General features: G+C 44.0%; 1 protein-coding gene across 5 annotated transcripts in view; it reads left to right on the top strand.

Moving 5' to 3' along the window:
- Nucleotides 1-21,581, top strand: part of ebf1a (EBF transcription factor 1a) — a 52,919-nt gene that overhangs the window by 8,166 nt on the left and 23,172 nt on the right. For all 5 annotated transcript variants that reach the window (XM_057043043.1, XM_057043041.1, XM_057043042.1 and 2 more), the window contains exons 7-8: nt 20,746-20,827; nt 21,256-21,397. In XM_057043043.1, coding sequence (XP_056899023.1) covers nt 20,746-20,827; nt 21,256-21,397 — 224 coding nt within the window. The remainder of the gene's footprint in view (nt 1-20,745; nt 20,828-21,255; nt 21,398-21,581) is intronic.

The following is a 21,581-nucleotide window of genomic DNA, read 5'->3' as shown; positions in this document are numbered from 1 at the left end:
GTCCGCTTTTCATGCCATTCCGTTTTACAAGTGGAATTATTATCTGTGACTGACTCAGATCGCTTTTCAAAGTCCGTCTCCAACATCAGTGGGTGCTGCAGACAACTCCTGCCGTATTTAATATGTGCTTTTGCTCTAATGGGTGTGAAATTTAGGGAGACCTTGGCATGTTGTCTGCGTCTGTGCTTCAAAAGGGGCAGGGAAAAGACCTCTTAACAATTCAAGATAACATGAGAGCAGCCCTTAACCTCCCCCTCACCTCCACTTCCACCTTTCTTCATCACTCCTGCTTAACATGGGGTTAATCAGATGCAACCAGCGCTTGTCAGTCAATCATGTGCCTTGATAGGCCTCAAATCAGAAGCACATTTTCAGAGAGCACCGTTGCTTTTCTTATTTTCACCTCCCCTCTCTTTGCCCCATTATTTATAAAAAATTTTGAATGATCCCACCCCTGCTCTGTTCAGAATGACTGTCTCCTCTCGCACCCACTCGCTTCCCACCACCTGTGTCCCAGTTCCCCCAGGCCTGCCACAGGGTGTCTCCCAGGCAGGGGGAACCTCTCAGGAGGGAGGGATTGCAACTCTCTGGGACCAGAGATAAGCGTCCACTGGATATCCCTGCACATCTCTGTGATTCCGCAGTGGCAGTGCAGGGAGGGAAATATGTGGTGTCAAGTTTACATGCGCACTCAGTGTTATTTCAGGTTTATAGCCCTTTTGGAGTGTGTGCCCCCGAGTATGTTTGTGTTTTGCACACACTCCTGCAGCCTGCCGTTGATGTTGACCATTTCCTTGCATGTGTGTCGGTGCTTGTGTACCAGCATCCATGTTGGTTATTTCCTTGCAAGTGTGTGTGTGTTGATAGAGGCCATTTCCTGTCGAATGTGTGTTGTGTGCGTCGCTTGAGTGAAGAATGTCAGGCAGGAAGCACTCCTCCCGGGGAGGATGATGTCATAGCCAATGGTTTCCTGTTCTGCGAGCCAGTGGAATGGTCCAACGGTGGGCAGCTATCACTGCTGCATCTGGCTTGGGCTCACCTCTGGCCTGCTTTAACTGGAAACCTGGTTCAGTTTTACATCAGTCTAACTTCAGAGCTCGTCGAGTTTGAGGACCGAATTCAATGTTTTGCTGCGCGACTCATGCCTCCTTCAGCCCCTCCTTGTCAATGACTGTCATGGGGAACCCCCTTCATTGTTTTGGTTGTTATGTTTGGATGCACTTCCTGGGGTGAGAGGTCATGTGTTGCCTTGGCTGGGCTAACGTGTGCTAGTGAATAATGTATGTCATTGACTTTATGTCAGCTCTGCCAGCCCCCCAAGCCGAGCCCACCCATGTTTAATTCATTCTTTTCATTTGTGCATGTGTGTGCGTGCGTGTGTGCGTGCGTGCGTGCGTGCGTGCGTGCGTGTGTGCGTGTGTGTGTGTGTGTGTGTGTGTGTGTGTGTGATTTAGAGGCCCAGTCTGCACCTGTCCAGCCATTAGCCCCCTTCTCATTTGCATTTGATGCTAATCTGGTTTACTGGCAGCGCCTCAGCTCAGTTTCAATTTCATAAGGTGGAAACGCACTTAGAGTATATCTATTCTGCGTAGCCATGGATGTATATGCTGTGGAGCCTGACAACTGCATGTTGAGGTCTTCATTAATATTTTCCCTACCTTTTTTATTTAATGTGTCTGTTGTATTTTTACCAGCATGATGCCTAATTCTTCCTCACTTTTCAGGCAAGCTATAATTCTCTTTATAAAAACAAACAGACAAAAGACAACCTTAGTTTCATTACAGATTCATTACAAAAGTTACAACTTTTTCTGTTTCTTGTAGTTCAAAATGCAGCAGCAAACATCTGCCTTTTTTTGTGATTATAATCTGATTTTTTTCGCCCTTGGGTGGACAGCCATATTAAACGTTAGGAGAGGCTTTGAACAGGATTGGCCCTGGTTGGCTGCTGTGTTTGTGCAGGGCTCAGGGGCAAGAGGCCGCAATGCTGGCTCATCAATATGCAGGCAGAACTCCCCTCCCTCAGGTGTTGGCTGCTTCACAAATCTGCCCCACACACTTACAGACAGTATAGGAACACACACAGACACACATACAGCTGCCCCCTCCCAGATAAAGTAACACATGCTAGGTAAATGTGTATGCAGAAGCACGCATGCGCGGTTTCTTAAAAATCCACAGGCATGCAAAAGTGAGACACACATATACACACGCATTGACCTGCAGCTCCCTGCATCTGTTTAGCTGTGTTCTTTTTTCCCCTGCAATGGTTTCCCTCTCAGGGTTGGAGGATAGCGCAGCCCCAAGGGACAGAGCGGGTGCGCTGATTGACAGCAGGGAGTTTGGAGGTCGAGGAGCCTCTAAAACAGCGCTGCTACTTCCTCTCTCATCCAGACCGTCAGCACTCTCGGCTCCAGTGATGGGCTCACTTTCAGTTGCAAATACCTTGAGAAAAATTAACACATCACTCTTGGGGTGCACACGGGTTTATTTGCAAAATAGGAAATTTTGAATAGAAAAAAATGTTTTTATGGTAATGAAAAACTAAGAAACACACTGGGAATATATTTCTAATGGCGAGGTTCATGTCAGTTGCATTGTTGGGCTTTAATTCTTTCCCCAATAAACTGAACAGAGCTGCTATTGCAATTTATTGGTAGTTAAGTTAATGCTTCCCAGCTGAGTACAGGTAACAAACAGTTTATTAGGTTATATAAAGTGCAATTTACAAATAACTTTGCAGTGAAAGCTTTTCACAACATGCACATTTTTTCTGAGAGAGCTACTGTTTAAAGTCTCTCTTATCTCTCCAGGCTGCTGTGTCATTGTTGTGTGACTTTTCCTGATTCTTGACCTTTCTCAGATGTTCCCTCATGCTTTCTGAGTCCATGTTTGCTCTCTCCCGGAATGAAGGGCTTTGGCCTGCCAGATCTGACCCAAATGAGCAGCGTCCTATTTCTCTGAGAGCAATGAAAGACATTTTTGGCATTGGAAATTGCAGGCCAGAGAGATAGAGATAGTAAGCGACTGAAATAGGATGAAGATATATTTACCATATGCGAGAGTTGGTGCGTGTCTGCGTGTGCACCATGCTGCGAGTGAGGAAAGAGTAGCGTTTTCCAGGATTCAGTCTGTGACGCTCCCTAAAAGATGCGCTCAATTTGCTTTTCAAATGAGGCGTGAAGAGCGCGAAAGCGCACCTCTCGGAGTGATGCTATACATTTGGACGTGTGTGGCTATGTGTGTGCGACAAGAGCAATGCTTTGTTTTCTTAATGCGCTGATATGTTTGGACAGTCTAGCACGTGGCCCACTAAGTGCTCTCTCGCAGCCAATGTGTTACTTGGCTGCGCAAGATGCTGCCTGTAATTGAATAGACACACCAGCTCCGCTCAGTGAAGGATGCTTAGTTTTCCCAGCATGCTCAGCAAGCGTGACAGTAGGAGCATTCACATAGAGCCCAATAGTAAAAACAAAAATCAGGATAAAAGCGGGGGAAAAAATAAAAGGGAATGAAAAAAATCTGTTAAAAAAAGATGTAGCCTAGCCTTTTTACACATTCTGACATGTTTTTCTTTGCTCCATGACAACACCAGCTTCTAAGCTTTGCTCTTCATCTGGAGATAAATTTATTGGAAATCAGCGCACTGTTGGACTGAAGGAATTAATTGAATTATGTTAAGTGCAGCTTTGCTGTCCACAACTAGGGTGATGGTGGGTGCTGGGGCCTATACCAGTGGCCAACTTGGCAAGATGCAGGAATAGACTATGGACATGTACCACAGGTCACACACACACCTCTCCACACACACTAATACATCTCCAATCCATCTAAAGTGAGCTGCAAAAAAAAATCAAGCTACCAACAAAAAGTAACTTTTTAATGAGCAAATTAAAATGTAATGAAAATAGCTGTGACCACATTGTGGTATATGTAAACAAATGTTCAGAAAAATTTCAACTAGGATGCAGCCTGAGGTCCAGCACTTCACTTCCCTGATCATCCAGGAGTTAATTGTTTAAGGACAATATCAGCTGAGTGAGAACACAGACCGTGCACTTAATGCCAGCTCCATATGCCTTCCAAACTGGCGTCTCACTTCCCATCGGTAACTCCCCACCCAGTCTCCTTCTCTAGTACGTTACATCAGTGCCCATAGCCCAGGATGTAGGTCCAGGTGTCCAGGATGAGTGTTGGTGACCCGCCGCGCTTGAGCGAGATGTATAGTCTGTTGATTGTTTTCCATCAACCTGTCCAGGAAGAATGGATCGCTGGCCAGACGGTGCGAGCGGCACTCTCAATTTTGCACGCCACAATGGAAGGAAAGCCTGCGCGGCATGGGGGGAGACAGGGAGGGAGCGATATGAGGGAGTGCTAGAGGTGGCGGGACTGTGCAACATTCTTAATATACTCTCATTATTCTATTTTCGATTTTCTTCTCTGCATTGCAGGATGAGTTTTAATTTTCACCAATATGGGCTATTTAATAAGCATATCTATTTCCAAGTTCATCCTTTTCATGTCTGCTCCTACAGGAAGATTTTGATGACATTGAATGCAACTAATTTGAGCTGTAATATTAAAAAGGCAAAAGGAAATCTTCAAGGGAGTGTCTCGGCTAGAATTAAATGTAAAGCAGCGACGTCAACACGCAGACAATTATGGTCAACAGCATTGTTCGATCAAAGGAATCATATACTCTTAGGTTCCTAATATATTCTTTTTTCTTCGCATTAATCACCAACAAATGAGACCCAAGCACATGTCACTGTTCCACTTCAAAAAGCTGAGCTGAATTTAAAGGCCTTTGTTTGTGTTTATGTAACTGAAGAAGGGAGACAAAGTAAGGCGTAGGCAATCGACTGAGACACTTTGTTGTTTTACACCACCTCACCCCCTCTGTGTGTGTGTGTGCTGCTAACGTTGTTTGTTTACCAAGTGTCTTGACCTCGCTGGGAGGAATGTTCACTTGTTTCCTTCTCTTCCAGATCTCCTTCGGTGTTCTGTGATTTTCACCATCCATGTCTCTCTCTCTCTTTCTCTCTATCGGCCCCTCTGTCTATGTCTCTTTTTCTTTGGTCCTCCCACTCAAAACACTGAAGATCTTTTTTTTTTTTTTGGTTTTTTTTTTTTTTGGTTAATCACACGTGAATTCTTTCGCGTCTTTGAACGCACCTTCCTCTGCTACACCAAGCAGGAGAGAGTCATCCTAATTATCTGAATTATTGGCTTCTCTGACTCCCAGGCTGTGATTTACATGAGGTGACATTTAGTTCAAACATGCAGACCTTTGCAACCTTTTTTTTCTGGAAAACAATTAACAGTGCTGCTCTTTCCTCTGCGTCTCTTTTTTTGCGCTACACCACTCCCTCTCTCACTTCCTCTGGCTATTGTCTCCACACAAACAGAGAAAATTTACAGCCAAAAGAGTGAGGCATGTGCACGGAGGTGAAATTGTTGCTATTTTTTTTAAATTCAATTTTTGAAGTGATAACCTGCTTATTGACGGTTACTCTAGTGGGTAGATATTACGGGTCTGGGTTAGAAGCTGAGTGATGAGGGGGTCATTCAGGGGTCAAAATATATAAATGATATAAAATTGTTTGAATCCTGAAAGCAGATTCTCCCTCAAAGCTGAGCACGGTGACTATCAGTTACATCAATAGTCAGAAACTTCCTTTTACACCTTAAAACTTGGGGTTTCTTTTCATGGTAAATCTATAATCATCAATTAAAATATTCAATATATTGCTTTTTGCACATGTATGATGTGATTAAAATACTAAGGAAATAATACAATTCATGCTATTTATTGTCAGCAGCTGAAATAATACAAATGTAGATTTCATCTTTGTAAATGCTTTAATTTGTAAATCAGATATGCTTGATTTTTAATACAAATGGGATACTCACAACAGCCAAAGCTGGCAAACATACCAGGAAGTTTTATCATGGCACATTATCTGTGTAGCTTAATCTTTACTTTAGTTGTGTGTAGCTAACCTTAGAAATTGTCTGTAATTTTCTACAAGTTCATCGACACCATAATTACATGGGAATCCTGGAATTTTCAAGCACAACTATTTAACAATGACACATTTATGCAATAAACAGAGCCCCTTTATACAGCTCCTCTGTGTTTTATACCACCTACCCCTAAATACCCAATAAACACACCGTTTCACACCAGTATCCAACATGTGCGTTCAAACATGAAAACAAACTTAGAACCTAATGAAGCTTGCCTCTCTTCTGTCATGACACCCATGTTAGCATGACAAGATGTTTACACACACAATCATGGCCGAGCGTCTGATGTGAGCTGAGATGAAAGAGATGAGAGGAGAGGAGACGCGGAGGCAGAGACGTGATGGCGAGCGCCGGGTGTAGACGGCTTTTCTGATTTTGACAGGAGGACAGTTGCAATAGTATCCCACTGAGAGCCAAGAGAGTGAGGCAGAGAAACAGACCAGGAGGGAGAGAAACATACCTGGAGGAGAGAGAGAGAGAGACACCCCCCCACCCCACCCCTAAACTCCACCACGTTCTCCAGTCTGGAGGAAAACAATTAAATCCACTCACTTCCCCTTGTCCCGCAGTGTAGATTACAAATGAGCAAACCTGGCATTTATCACATCACTACAAACATTTATTAAAGCCGGTTCCCCTCTAAAGCTGCAGAGATAACAGTGCGTAATTGCAGCGACTGGCTCTATTAGTTAAGTATGCCTAATGTCACTGCCTCAGAGCATTAATGGACGCCGTAGTATTATGTTCCTGTGCTCATTACCACCCCACTCCCCTTCAAACAGATACACACTCGTGCACATATTCACGCACCCTCTCCCCCCACCATTGACCCTGCAGCATGAGTCTGTGCCACTCTAATGAGAAATGGAAAACACAGCTCCGCCAACTCCAAGACACCACACACACACACACACACACACACACACACACTCGACGGGAGCCATTACAAGGGGACAGAGGGGTACAATAGTATAATCACACCCGCCCAGGGAAACAATTGTGCCGTTATCAGAGTGATCACATTATAAAAGTTTAATAAACACCAAACGTCCTAATGGTGAATTAGCCTGCATCTGCCCTATGTTCTGCCAGGCAATAATTAGTGATTTAACAGAGACAAACAAAGGGTTTTTAGCCAGAGCTAACAGATTTTCAGTTAGATATAAATTATTGGACGAATCCAGAAGTAAAAGAGAAGCCACAGCAATTTATGGGAATTTTCTTCCGTGATCTTGACTCGAAAAGTCGTAGAAGGTGAGGAGCAGCGAGCGAGAAAGAGAGAGGGAGGAGATTTTGGCTGCAGTCTGGTTTCCTAAGTGGCACTTGAGATGTGTGTGGCGAGAGGCAGACGAGCGCTTATGATGAAGGAGGGAGGGGGGCTGGCGAGAAGAAAGGCAACATTGAATGACATAAAATAAGTTAGTTAAGAGGAGAAGGGAGAAGGGTTCTCCAGCTGCCTCTCCAACACAGTAGTGGTGTGTCTGTTTTTGCATGCTTGAAGAGGGATGAGGGTTAAAATAAATGATAAAAGTCAATTAGGATTTTACATTGGAGGAGCTGATCATTGCTTGTAGGTCCTCCATCTTCAATCACTAGTTTTACACCAATGACCTAAACTTTCAAAAAGATCAGGACGGTGAGAAAACGGCTGAGGGGAGAGAATATGGCTTGTGTGTGTGAGTGTGTGTGTGTTGTGAGGGGGTGGAGAAGGGAGCAGAGGCAGGGCATCTGCTGAGGTTGTAGAAAACATGGCTTCAAGGCAGCGTACAAATGTGCAAACGCAAACCCTCTCTCAGATGTGCGCATGTGTGTGTCCACATCTGTACCACTGCCTTTGCGTGTGTGCACTTGTGTGAACGTGTGCATCTATGTGCACGCTTACCAACTGAGTGACAGTTCAGTATTGATCGGTGGGAGGCCCTGGTGTCATTAGACCCAGTATGGACCAGCAGGCACACATGGAGGTCAGGGCAGGGAGTTTTGTGCGTGTTTGTGTGTGTGTGTGTGTGTGTGTTTGTGTGTGTGTGTGTGTGTGGTGCGTGTGTGTGTGTGTGTGTGTGTGTGTGTGTGTGTGTGAGTAGGAGCGGGGGACCAAGTGTTCAGTAGTGACAGGCTCAAGCCTCTGAAAGAAAATCAATCGTGTCATAAGAGGAAGGTTTCCTCCACCCCCCATTCTGCCCACTCCTCCTTTTATCCTCTCCCCTTTTCCCTCCTTCTCTAATTTTTTCCTTTGGTTTCTTTCAGATCATCCACAGAACCTTTAATTTATATGTTTACATCTCCTCCTCCTCTCCTTTTATTTGAGCCTTTTTGCTTGGCCTGTCAGACAGTCTGCCTGGGTCAGGACAGGGGTTGCATGTGTGATGCTTGAATCAATCTGAGGGGTTATCCTGAAAAGCAGGATCCATTAGCAACAGAACTGATCCTGGATCAGCCCTCATTAACTTAAAGGGCACAAGGGCTGTTTGGCCAGATAAAAGAAGTGACCCCAAATCAGGGCCAATTAACTCAGAGGGCAGAGACTGGACTGGTTGATTTGATGGCATACAATGTTTTCTGGAAGTTTAGAGAAATAAATTGGACTTTTTATTACAAGGAATTCAGCTGTCCTCCAGTTTTTGGGTATTTTTTTTTTGTATTTTTATATTAGGCGGGAGTGAACACACAACAACAACACTTACACACACACATGCACACGGGGCAAGCCTCCACCTGTTCTCCTCTCTCGTCTTTTGCCTGAGGGGACTAGTATGGTAGATAACAGTTTGAGTGGGCCTGCTGCAAAACACTAATCAGACCTAACACTGCCTAATTAGCACAGAGTCTGCTGATTGGCTTACAGCAATAATTAACACAGGTGAGAATAATTAGCTCCCCATAGACCTGTTTGTGTGTGTGTGTGTGTGTGTGTGTGTGTGTGTGTGTGTGTGTGTGTGGTGTGTGTGTGTGTGTGTGCATGTGCGTGTGTGTGTGTGTGTGTGTGTTAAGGATGTTATTATGCAGTCTTGGTCCCCAGTGAGATTGAGAAGGCAGTGAGAAGAATCAAACTCATTATGGAAACCAGGCCAACCTGTGTTAGGTGCTCTGCTTTCCCACACCCAGAGAATTAGCCATCCCTTCCTTTTAGATATGTGTGTATGTGCATGTGTGTGACACTGTACGAGGTGTGCTTACCTTCTGCCATCTCTTTCTACCAACCTTCCCTGTCATTCCTCCCTGCTAAGGACTGGCAGTATGTTTGGGAAATCTTACCGCTCGGTGAACCTGCGAAGATCAGATGAAACATAGACACGGGGCATCTTCCTATCATATTCTGCTTCTGTGGTGGTCTTCTGTCTCTTTTATCCCCCGCCCAGCCCTCTCTGTGTTTTCAGAATAGAGAATGAGAAAGAAATGGAGTGGGCATATGTTGGCCATCTTCTCCAAGTTCACTGAGAAATAATTCTGGGAGTGTTTTAATGTAACTGATTAAAATCAGTGTTATTAACAGTAAAAATGTATGTTTTTGCATCTCATTAAAACCAAATCTAGTTGTGGAATGGGTCTGGATCGGTTGTAAAGACAAGACATTGTGCATTTCTTTCGTTATAAGATTTGTTTCTGTATTTCCTGACCAGATTCTTGGATACACACGCTCAATAAGGATTTAAGTCTGTTATTTATTCTCTGGGCATCATGTGACTTACTGTCAATTACGACAAGCAGTGCCTGAGTGCCTTTTACTCAAATCCACAGTAAAGTCCTTTGTACGCCAGCCTGGTTTCAGTTGAGCAACTGTGAGTTTGTTTCCATCTTCTGGAACACAATGAAGTCACACAATTTTCTAACATTTTTGCTTGTGCCAGCTCACCAAACTCCAGTATCTCTGTCCAAATAACAATCCATCAAAGCTGGAAAGTTCCTGTAATTAGGGTCTACATCTGTAGAGTTTGTGGTATATGTCCATTACACAGATTACACAGTTTTGTCACTCTAGTCATGTGCTGGTTCAATAAGCTCAGCAAAGCATGCCAGTAAAACAGTCAGACAACAGTCAGATAGAAGTCCACCAAAGCTTACAGGTCCTCTTAGTGACTCAGCAAGGTGACCTTGAGCAACAGCTCCCAACATGCAGACTGTTCATCATTGGGTTAGTATGCCAAAAAAAAAATAGCCATATAGAATGTATGTTTATCTCAACAGTAATCATAAGCTCCACTCCCTAAACACCCTAAACATCTATTTCCTGCCTGGTTTCACAAACCGAATCATGCTCAGCCAACGCCTCATGTGCCTCCAAGAGAGGAGATAATGAGACAGAGTGAGGAGGAGAGACAAAGAGAAGAAACAGGAGGAGTTTTGCTGAGCGACTGGCCATCGCTCGTCAGTCTGCGAGCAGCATGGTGTACTCCATCTCACTCTCCTTGGTTATTTTTGCCAAAGTGCTGCTTTGATCAAGGCAACATCACAGGAAAGGAGATGGGCATGCAGACGTGGAGAGAGGGGGGGTTAATATTGGAACACAATTGACGGGTTGTCACATTTTAGCTTCCAGGCACCAACATTGTAGAGTAGTTAGTCAGGTGGAGGAGAGGAAGACACAGAGGGTAACACAGATATAACACACAACACATGTGCGCCACACACAAACACAAGATATATTTGACTGATAAATTAAAAAAACAAGCAATGATGTAAACTGGTGTTTTCTGAGAGTTGTCGAGATATTTTATGTGTTTAGAAATGCGTGATGAATTTAACCTTCACGTGTACAAAACACAAATTTGACACGCATTTCATACAAATGAAAGGGTGAAAGAACACGACCACAGGTGCTTCACAGCATCGTCGGAAATCTCCATCGCTGCTCTGTTGTTCTCTACTCGTGAGAGAGGCAGCAGGGGTGACATTAATCTATAAGAGTACACTAGTAGGCAGTAGGAGAGGAAATCTCATTGTTAGCTGACTGATCTCCAGTCTGGCACTGACAAGCCTCCCATGTTCACTTGGTTTGTTTTTCTTTTTTTTGTTGTGTTGCGCCCCGGGTAAACATGTGTCTCTCAAAGCACCAAATACCACAGTCACACTGTCAGCCCACCGTTCCAATGCACCGCGACTTCACAGCACAGAGGTGAACGACACACACGCATGGAGGTGAGCAGTATGTGCACGTTAAATGGGTGTTCTTGAACGCAGCATAAATGCATATGAGAGCTGTTAGAGAGGTGTTTATGGGAGACATTTGCATAGCACTTTCGGCCTTCTGACATCTCCTGATACACGCAGGCACAAGCACACACAAACGCATACTTCCTGACTGAAGGACATAAGGAATAAAAGGAAATGTTGTTTGGGACAAAACAAGGAGGGGTGCTGTTTTGTTTTTGTTTTTTTTTTCATATTTTGTGTTTCAATAATTAATATGCATGAGTTTTAGGGCCGCTTAAGATGCGATCAATTATTCATTAACAGCATGTTAATTGCATCCACAGTCGTGAATTTTTAACCAAACACTAAATCAATGGGGTCGAATGAGCAGCAATATGGACATTTTATAAGCTTTGCCAAAATGAGGTTATGCTTTAATGAAAACAGCAGATTGAAAAGGAGAAAATATGAAGAGCGAAGCAACTTGACGACAGCACGGAAGCTTCTGTTCAGTAAAGCAGACCATATGAATAAATGCAAGGTTGTTGTCATAGTCAGTGACTCTTTGCCTTTTATTCTGCTTTGTCTCCTTTTTTCCTCCGCTGCTTTTTTATTTTTAATGGACAGGATGTAATCTCTTCATCTCTACCTTTTTCACTCTCAAAGACTCCAGACTCCTTTGTCCTGAATCTTTGTGTATTTGTGTGACTGTGAGCCTTCTCCATTTGTGTGAGCGTGTGTGTCACAGAACGATGTCTGGACGTTGACATTTCTCTGCTTCGATAACCATCGCGCCCTCTGTCCCTCTGTCCCTCCAGCCATGACGCAGGGTAATGTCACCTGTCAGTCTTGAAACTCCTACTTACAACGCCTGTCCTCCTCAAATCCCCGCCCCACCGTACCCTGCACAACCCGTCCACCACCCACTCACCCTCACTTTTGCTCCTCTGGACCTTGCCGTCTCCCCCGTCCCACAGCTTTTGTCTTCCTTCCGTCCACCTCATGTGACTCTATATCCTTCGCTTCTTTGACTGCTTTATATCCAAATGGCAAACCATCACACACCACTATGACTTTTTCAGTCCTATTACTGATTCAGTATAACCTGACCTTAGAAACATGCCACTGGGAAGGCAGCACATTGATTGAGTGGGAAAGTCAAGGGCAGGAAGTTGATTTTTTTGTCTGGAACTCAGTACAGTTGGGGCCTGTTTTCAATTACTCTCCTCGAACAGGCAGGGTGGAGGTTTATGCGTTATATGGGAATGTAATTGACTATAACTGCCCTCTTAACATTAACCAGGTGTACTAGCTGAGTGTGTGAGATTAGGCCTCAGGTCTTGGTTGTTTCAGTGTGTGGATTGGATATCTGTATCTGGTTGCTGATGTATTTATGCACTACCAGTAGTGAGGTGATGCCCATTAGCACGGTATTTAAAGTTCCCATTCTGTGTACATGGCTGTATACTCCCTGTCTTTCTGAGTGGGAAGTTTTGATCCGGGCATCATTGGCTATGTAATGTGTGCATAAGGATAAGTGGATTTTTTTTATTAAATGATGGCAAGTCCAACCAGCTTCGGGGGGAATGACTTTACAAGGACAAACTCAAAATGGGCCCATTCACAGGGCTGTGATTTGTATGTATGGTGCTGTGCAGCTTGCAGTGCACTAACCCAGGGGCTATCACTGACACCCAGACCAGTGCACGGTGTGGAGAATGTGTGTGTTTGTGTGTGCATGCGTGTGGTAGGAAGAGAAGCATCAACAGGCTGTCAATCAAGCCCTGACCAATGCCTGTCAGTCCTCGAAAGAGGGTAAAACGGGAGTCCCATGGACCCTGAGAGGGGAAAGGAGGAGGGTGTGGAGGAGGTGCAGGAGCGAGATCACTGTCTGTCTCAGCGTCTCGGGCTTGATTTGATATTTGATACTGAGCATGTGGCATTTGAATGCAAATCTATTTTGATTGTCCCACCGTCTGCTTGGTTTACGAAGAATCTATAGGGGATTTGTGTGCGTGTATTTCAGAAAGAGCTGGCTCAGAGACACAAAAAGACACAAAGAATTATTCAGATGTATTATATTACTCGCCAATTCACTTGCATTAGGCCTTTTTTCCTCTAAGAGCAATAAAAAAATATTTCATCAGAATAAATATATTAGATTATCAGTCAAAGGTTAGAAAAATATATATACATTTGACTGGGTTGATGTAGCTTTATTTTGTGAACATAAACCACTATTGGGGTATAAAGGTACACACCCAGGGCATTATCATTATTTTGGGGCTTTTTTTCCTCCAAAAATGTGTTTAGGATAATTATTTTCAGAGTCGAACTGTGGAGGATTATATTTAAAAGCATGGCAAGTAAAAGGACAGACAAACAGATAGGTGGATAAAGCCGATATTACTGCAGTATGGAAATGTGAGGCTCAGTTCCCTCCCAATTAGAGCAGTGACTTCTGAAATGCCATAATACCCATTAATTAGCTGGCTGCTATTTCCTCAGTGATATGGCTAATTAGTCTGTGTGGCTCTACACTATCTAGACCATTATTATTGGGCTGAAGCCATATAAACACCAGCATGCTTGTGTTCATATGGTACAAGGGGAAGATATATGCATGCAGTGCACATTGCAACAATTTCCCACAGTTGAGTGACCCTAATTTAAGTGACACCATTATAGGCTTCAGTGGCAGCATAGCACAGCATGGGAGAGCTAATGGTGAAGAGGCTAATGCTGATGATCAGTTGCAGAGTGACTGCCCTCTTCTTTAACTACAGTATGTGCTCCTCATAACATGTTATTATATACTGATAAAGGCCAGCAAACTGCAGCGCTGCCTGTTCCTCTGTGGAGGAGAGGGGAAAAAGAAACAGGGGAAGGCTTCAGTCTCCTGTAATGACTTGGCATGCGTCTGTATGAGAGCATGTGCGAGGCTCTCTCCTTCGACAGTCCATCAGTGTCCCCCACCAGACAGACAGGCCACTGACACAGCACCACAAGGCCAGGAAACCTTTTCAATCACTCCCTTACATTTCCCTTTCTGTCAGGTGGCAGAAAGCCATGATTGATCTTCTGTTTTCCCACGGCAGTAAAGGAGCAGAAAGAAGTTATGTTTCACTCAAAAAGCCAAAGAAGACAAAGAAGAAGATGGTGGCATGTGTGACAACCAGTTTCACAACTTTATTAATCATTCTCATCAATAATACAACCCAGGTCCTGCTGTTGGTTGTCATGCAGCTTGTGTGTTTGCATGCATGCGAGTCAGTGTGTGTTCACACTCCTCACAGCCCGATGAACTTCATAAGTGTCCCATCACCACTTTAATCAAATTACTTATGAACCAAAATTGACAGTTTTCATTAATTATAAAGGATTATTCTAATTGCAATTCAAATTTATTCATTTAGAACAGACGGCATTCAGTAATGTTTCAGGAAATTTGCATATTAAATGGAGAGGGTATGCCATTAGCTATGCTAATGTATGCATGATTCCTTATTTTGTGATTGGTGGGCCATATGTAGCAGGGTGGGGGTGTGCAGGTGAAGAATCTAGAAGGAGCCGTAATATGTTTGATAAACACAGAAGGATGCCGAGGCCCAAAACACACATTTGCACACATGCATACACGCGCTGTAGGAAGCCATAAGTCTATGGTCTATATCAATCTTCCTCTTCCTTTGCCCTGTCACACACACTCTCTCTGCCTCATATTTTCTCAGTCTCTCCCACTCGCTGCTTCCATATTCCTCCCTCAAGACCCATTGACGGAGAACAACTTTTCACCCGAGAACAAATGTGGCACACTAATTAAGGTTCTGATTTCTGATCCTGCTGCATTTAGAAACATAACCTTGAGCCTGCGTACAGTCACAGTTATAGCTATGATTTAATACAGTGCTTAACTGGAACAAAAAGAAAGAGTTTTTGCAAGCGGCACATTCATCCCCACAATCTATGGGGCTCGTCCTGGGCTGGCACAATGCTCTTTATCAAGCTATATATAGTTGATGCATTATGCATTAAGTTTAACGTGTGCTTAAATCAACACTATTCAATATGAATACATCAGTCCTCAGCTAAGTTATAGAGGAGAACAGTTAGGGTAAATGACTGCATGGAGAGGCACATAGTCAGACATAAACACTCTGTTACATACACACTAGGTCACACACACCCTTGGGCTGTGCAGTGGTGTCTACACAGGCTGATGACAGGGCCATTATTCACTGGTCAGTCCCACGAGGGTAGGGGTTTGAGTCGGACAGGGTAGCAGAGCGTCCCAGCATGGCGGGACAGAACTGAGGTGAGAGGGACCAGGACCCTTCATTACTCCTGTGGTCTGGGGACCTGGAGCACCCCAACACCACTACCACCATCCTGCCGACCCCCCAACCTCTCCCGCTCTTTGTCTTTGTCTCTGTCTCCATCAGATTAATGGGCCAGGCCCCGACAGAGGAAGTGTTTCAATCAGCACCGCCTGCCAAGCTTGTCCATCATTGAGACAGCGTCTTATTCATCATGGCTTTGATATGCACACGCACACACACACACACACACACACACACATACACAAATGCAGATGTTTATTTGGTTGTATTTTCTGTTGGTGCTCTGGGGTGAACCCATGCCACAGCTTTGGGGCTACAAGTTGTTGAATCTCGCACTACTTCCTTTTGCCATGTAAGAGAGTTCTCCTTGCCTGTCTTTCAGTGCTCACTGTGCAAGATTTCTCAGTTGAATTTTGAATGATCCTTTTTGGATGAAATGGATGAAACACAATTGGTTAAGTGTCTCTGGGACTTCTGTCCCCAAGCTGTGACTGCAACTCCAGCTCCAAGGGGAAGCAAGGACCGATCTATCCCAAGTGGGGCTTCTCCCCAAGCGGCAGCGGCAGTTGCAGCATTAAACCAGTCGGCCCTGACCCACCGTCTCCTTCCTCCAGGGTCCATTTGTTCTAAGAAATATTTAACAGCGGGGCAAATTCACCTGACATGACATGCACATATAGTTACAGATAAGGAGGTGGATGGGACGAAGCACCGAGTGAGCTGGGAATGAATTTTTCAACGTAGTGAGATGTTCTATTTGAATAAATCATGACACTTAAGATAGACATGAGGGCAATATAGAGGTGCTCGCTGCTACTTTAAGAAGTAGTGCTCCAAAGGAATGGAGCAGAGTGGGTATACAGTATGCATGTGGGTCTGTTTCTGCCCCTGTGCTTGTACGTATTCCAGATCAGACACAGACTCTTTATTGTCAGATGACCCCTTACATCTGTGATTCTACATGATTTCTTTTTGGTTCTGTTCTTCTTACTTGGTGGAAGCTGCTCTCTGTTTGCCAGATACCAGTATAGCATGAACTGGATGTGTCTCTACCAGGAAACTGGGCCATTGCGCTGGTGTCCGAGGCTCAGGGCCAGACCCGGAGACAGACCTGGTTCTGGATTATTAATGTCCCCCCCGTAGACCATGCCCCCTCCCCATCCATTGCCCCCCTTACACCCATGGGGTCAGCCTGCATGGCTCCTGGTGCAAGGCCTCCCTCATAAATCTCCCTAAATTAGTGTATGTGTGTGTGTGTGTGTGTGTGTCTTAAACATATACTTCAGGCGGGGAGACAGGTCGCCATGAAAACAAGCCAGTCAGGCTCTTGGCTGAAGTGTCAGTGATGCATGGCGGAAAGGGTGAAAGAAAGAGTTGCAGAGAAAGAAACACATGAAGAGGAAAAGAAAAACATAAAACAGTAGCAGAGGAAGATGTCTGGGTCTCTGACAGCCCCAGACTTTACTTTTATTTTATCCCCCCATATGTTAACATTAAGATTGGTTTTAAATTTTACATTTAATTTGAAGTCCCCTTTGACTTCATTAGGATCGATTTCCTGAACAATTCCTTATGCTTAATTGCTGAGGTGCTGGATCATCCATTCTTCTACCTGCCTAGATTAGTTCAACATGTCCCACGGTGGTAACAGGCACGGGGAAGTGCCGTTGTGTCACTTAGTTAACCTCAGAGACAAATGGCTCCCCTCCAGAGCACAGTGAATTACACACCTCATGAAGCATATTAGGAGGCAGACACACTGCTTTTCTTCTGGAGATGATCTGTAGGGCAGAAATGGATGGTGGTAGAGGAGAGGGCTGAGTTATGGCATCACCCAGGGCCATTTTTACAGCACACCGGCATCGGAACAAAACAGAAGCAGCAGACAAAGAAGGGGTGAAGAATAAAGAAATGAGACACAAAGATGTACAGAACAGAATGTAACAAAAGGATGAAAAGATGACAAAAGGAGCCCAGGGAGATAAAAACTGCACAGTTCCAAACTTATCCATGTTATATTTGACAAGGAGAACAGCTCTTTATCTGATTGGTTGCTAATGTAGGAAAATTATTAGAAAACATAACAGAACTGTCCCTCCGAGGCTTTCTTGCTGTTAGCTAATCACTTATACAGTCTTTATCACCACAGTAATAATATTTAGATGCTACAGGGATTACTTAAAAGTTTGCTCGTAATTGCTTTCCGTGTTTTGTTTTTTATGGGCAGAGGGTGATTTTGTGTTTAATTGCTCCAAAGTGACAAATAATGCCCGTTATGATATGATGAAAGTGTGAGATCATTAAATTACAATGGCGACCAGCTGCATGTGTTTATTTGTTCCCCTTTTTTTTCAGTGTTGCAAATTTACGCCACGAGGCTTCGAAAGGCCATGCAGTTATTTACACAAATTCACTTCCACAGCCATTCCTGGATTTGGGGGGGTAATTACGTGAGAGCAAAATGGTTTTATTTCATTTAATCCTCTACAACAATTTGCACTGTTAATATTTGTATTTGTGGAGTCTGTGCAGCTTGAAAGCAGCAAGAGGCTGAGGGGATAATGGTCAAAACAAGGCATTTGAGAGACAATATTGTCTGCAGATTAATTGGAAATGCTTGTGGTGACATGATAGATTTGCAGACATATTTTGGTTCATGAGATTTTATGAATTTCTCTACATTGAAGCTGAATATGTATCTAAAATGTCTTAAACTTTCTTAAAGAAGAAATGATAAAACATTCCGCACTTTTCTTACAACATTTTTGGCTTCTGGGTATTGTAGTCTATTATGTGAAATGATCTATCTGTTTCAATAACAAAAACAAGCTGATTATATATCAGGATACAATAACTTGTTCTTTGTTGACTGCAAATAAAATCAATCATTTCTAGAGTTCTTTTGAAAAACAGATAAATGTCCAACACATTCAAATAGCAATTATAATGCTATACTCTCTATATATTTAATATATGGATCTGCATTAGTTAAAGTTGATTATACTGTTATATTCTACCACTATAATATTCTGTGCCATGAAACTATGATTGTCTAAACATTATGATGTCGTCCAAACACCACAGACATTAGCTGAATGTCACATGTCACTGAGTTCTTGTGCTCATTGGCTAAATAGAAGCACAGCTGGAAATTATTTTCTCATTGAATAAAGTGAACAAACATGCATCATCAGTTATCTGTCCATATTTATTGGTCAGCTGTTGATCACATTGTCCATGAATCCAGTGCGCGCTAGCATGCACTGCTCTTTATCCATCAGCACTCACTCACTCTTTGCTGATCTGTGTGAATGCGGAATCAACATGCTACTGTTTTGTAATGTTTCCCTGCGGCTGACTTCAGACTTTAGTCATGTAAATAATGAATCAGACGATCCCCACGTGCAGGGGATCGAGGAGACACGCTGACATATGGCAGCGCACCGAGTCCACACTCAACACCTCGAGATATTCACTCTTTTCTTTTTTCCCTCTCCGCCACATCCTCCCCACCACCGCCTCCTAACCAAAAATCTACTATTTAACCTCCCAATTTGGTCACTTCTGACTGGGGTGACCCTGCCTTTCCAGTATCCAGTTATCCATCATGTGTCCATCACTAATACTTTGGGGCAGGGGAAGAACAGTGCATTGGGGAATGGATGAATTAAACAGCAGGTGCTGAGAGGAAGGTGGAGCACGTTGGCAAGTGGATGTAGTTCACAGCTGCTCTCTGACCTGGAGTATATAAAAAAGTTGGGAGACCCTCAGCCTTTGGGGTCCTGTAATGTTAAAAATAAGAGAAAAATCCATCTCTCTGCTTCATGAATAATGAAAATATTGGCCTACAGCCTCTAAAATATACAGAAGGTGGTCTGTGTCTGCTTTTGGTTTTCCATATAGTCCGCCTTATCCTCCTTCCTGTCATTTTCTCCTCCTACTTCAACCCTCTCTGCATCTTTTTTGTCTGATTTAGCCTCTCCCAACAAGATTGTAGATCAAAACGTAAACAGAGCACAAGAGCGAGACAGTTTGTTTTTGAGACCATTTGAGGCTTTTCTTCCTTAACTCGATAAAAAGTGGCTCCCACTAACCAGCTGTCATGCATTCAGAAGGTGTCAGGACAAAAATCTGCATCGCTTGAGTTACATCATGTGCGCAGCAATAGGTTGGCCCTTGAAATGAGACGGAAGTCTGGACCATCCATTTATCTTCTTTGCTTGCTTTTCTTCCCCTCTATGAAGTCTTGGTCCAAGGCACGTTGCAGCATAGTGTCTCTCTCCTGACATCTCTCTCTGTAGTGTGTCTATGTGAGACACGTTTACTCGTGCATGATTGTATCTAAAGCAGTTGGCTCCAAACTCGCTGCCCAGTGCAGAATCCTCGCCATAACAAATGAACAGAGGGTAGAAAATAAGACATATGAAAGAAAAGCTGAGCAAAGGAGCGATTCTCTCTGGCTAGTAGAGATGTGTATTGTAAGCAGTTTCAGCTGTCAGCACTTCTTTAAGCCGCCTCAAAGGGAGGAGGAGGAGGAGGCTGGGATGTTGTAGTTTTATTTTCCCCTTTTGTGGGCTGCTGTTTATTTGCGCACAACCCTGTTTACCTTTATCGTATTATTTGATTTTTGTTTTTAAAGACAGTACCGAGCATTGTTGTGGTCTCTGTTAGAGACGTTGTCCGACATCGAGCCCCAGGGTGCGACTAAAGGGAATAAATTATCAGCCGCCCCTTTTTCAGCTTTTCAGGCCTCCGGTGGCCACCCACTCCCCCTACACCAGCGCTAACACCTCTACACTCCCCTCTTTACTCCGCCGACCCTTACTCCTCCCTCCCTCCCTCATCAACTATTGATGCGGGTAGCCATACTTGCCATCTCAGCCTCTTAATAATGCATGGCAGGTGCTGTTGATGTGGTCTCTCACACTGAGATTGAGAGAGGCAGGAATGGCAACACTGTGCTTCATAGTAGCTACAGCGCAACCTCCGTCACGCTCTGCAGCTGGGGAAGGGGGGGGGGGGGTTAAATTTGCCCTGGTAAGTTTATGGCAAGCTGTGACAGTAGCTCATAGAAGGATATACAAGGTGGCATCCTTCTCAATACCTTGGATGTATTTTTACACAGAACCTCTGTCATAAAACAGTGAAGGATGAGCGAGCGATGTTTGATTTGTACTCCGAAGTGGGTAATATTGTGACTTCCAGTAGCTGGCACGGACTTATTTGTTTTTCTCTGTCACATGAACAGGTTCTTCCTGAAGTTCTTCCTAAAGTGTAACCAGAACTGCCTGAAGAATGCAGGGAACCCTCGAGACATGAGGCGTTTTCAGGTGAGCGTGCTTTACAGTAAGGGCCACCCGCACTTCCTTGAACTGTGTTTCAAGGTTGTTTTGCAAAGCCCCAGACATGTAAGAGCATCCTGTAATTGAAGACAAACAAAGCATATACAGGGTATTGCTCACATAAACGCTGCCTTTGTTTACATGGGCATAGCTTGATACAGCCAGGAGAGTTATTAACATGACTAAAAGACTAGAAGAACTGCTATAAATTAACATTTTATAGCTTTGCTTACTACATGTTTATATACTGTATGTGTGATGTTTTTGAAAGCGTCATACTTTTGCTGTAGTGATCAATTAACAACCAGAGTTTAATTTAACAAAAGTTTGTGTTCATATTGTATATTTTAGGGAACCCAGATTGCTCATTGTGTTTTAAATTAAAGGCTGATTAGAGTTTTGTGTTTTTTTTTAAGGTTGTGGTATCGACCACTGTGAGTGTGGAGGGTCACGTCCTAGCTGTCTCCGACAACATGTTTGTCCACAACAACTCCAAACATGGGCGCCGCGCTCGGAGACTGGACCCTTCGGAAGGAACACCGTCATATCTGGAACATGGTACGGACCACGTGCAACCTGACTCTTCTGTCTTTGTCTTCCCCACTTTCTTTCTGTCTGTTCAAACTTCCCTCCCCTTCCTCCCTGCCTTGCCCCCTTCCCCCGCTGTCTGGCTCAGCACTCAACCCCTCCTCTTTATCCCACTCAAACCTGTTCTCTTGCCTGCTCCCTTATCCATCTCCTG

This window comes from Takifugu flavidus, chromosome 9 (assembly GCF_003711565.1).
Source record: "Takifugu flavidus isolate HTHZ2018 chromosome 9, ASM371156v2, whole genome shotgun sequence".
NCBI lineage: Eukaryota > Metazoa > Chordata > Actinopteri > Tetraodontiformes > Tetraodontidae > Takifugu > Takifugu flavidus.
The sequence above is the reverse complement of the archived record's forward strand: the minus strand, read 5'-3'. Positions and strand labels throughout refer to the sequence as shown.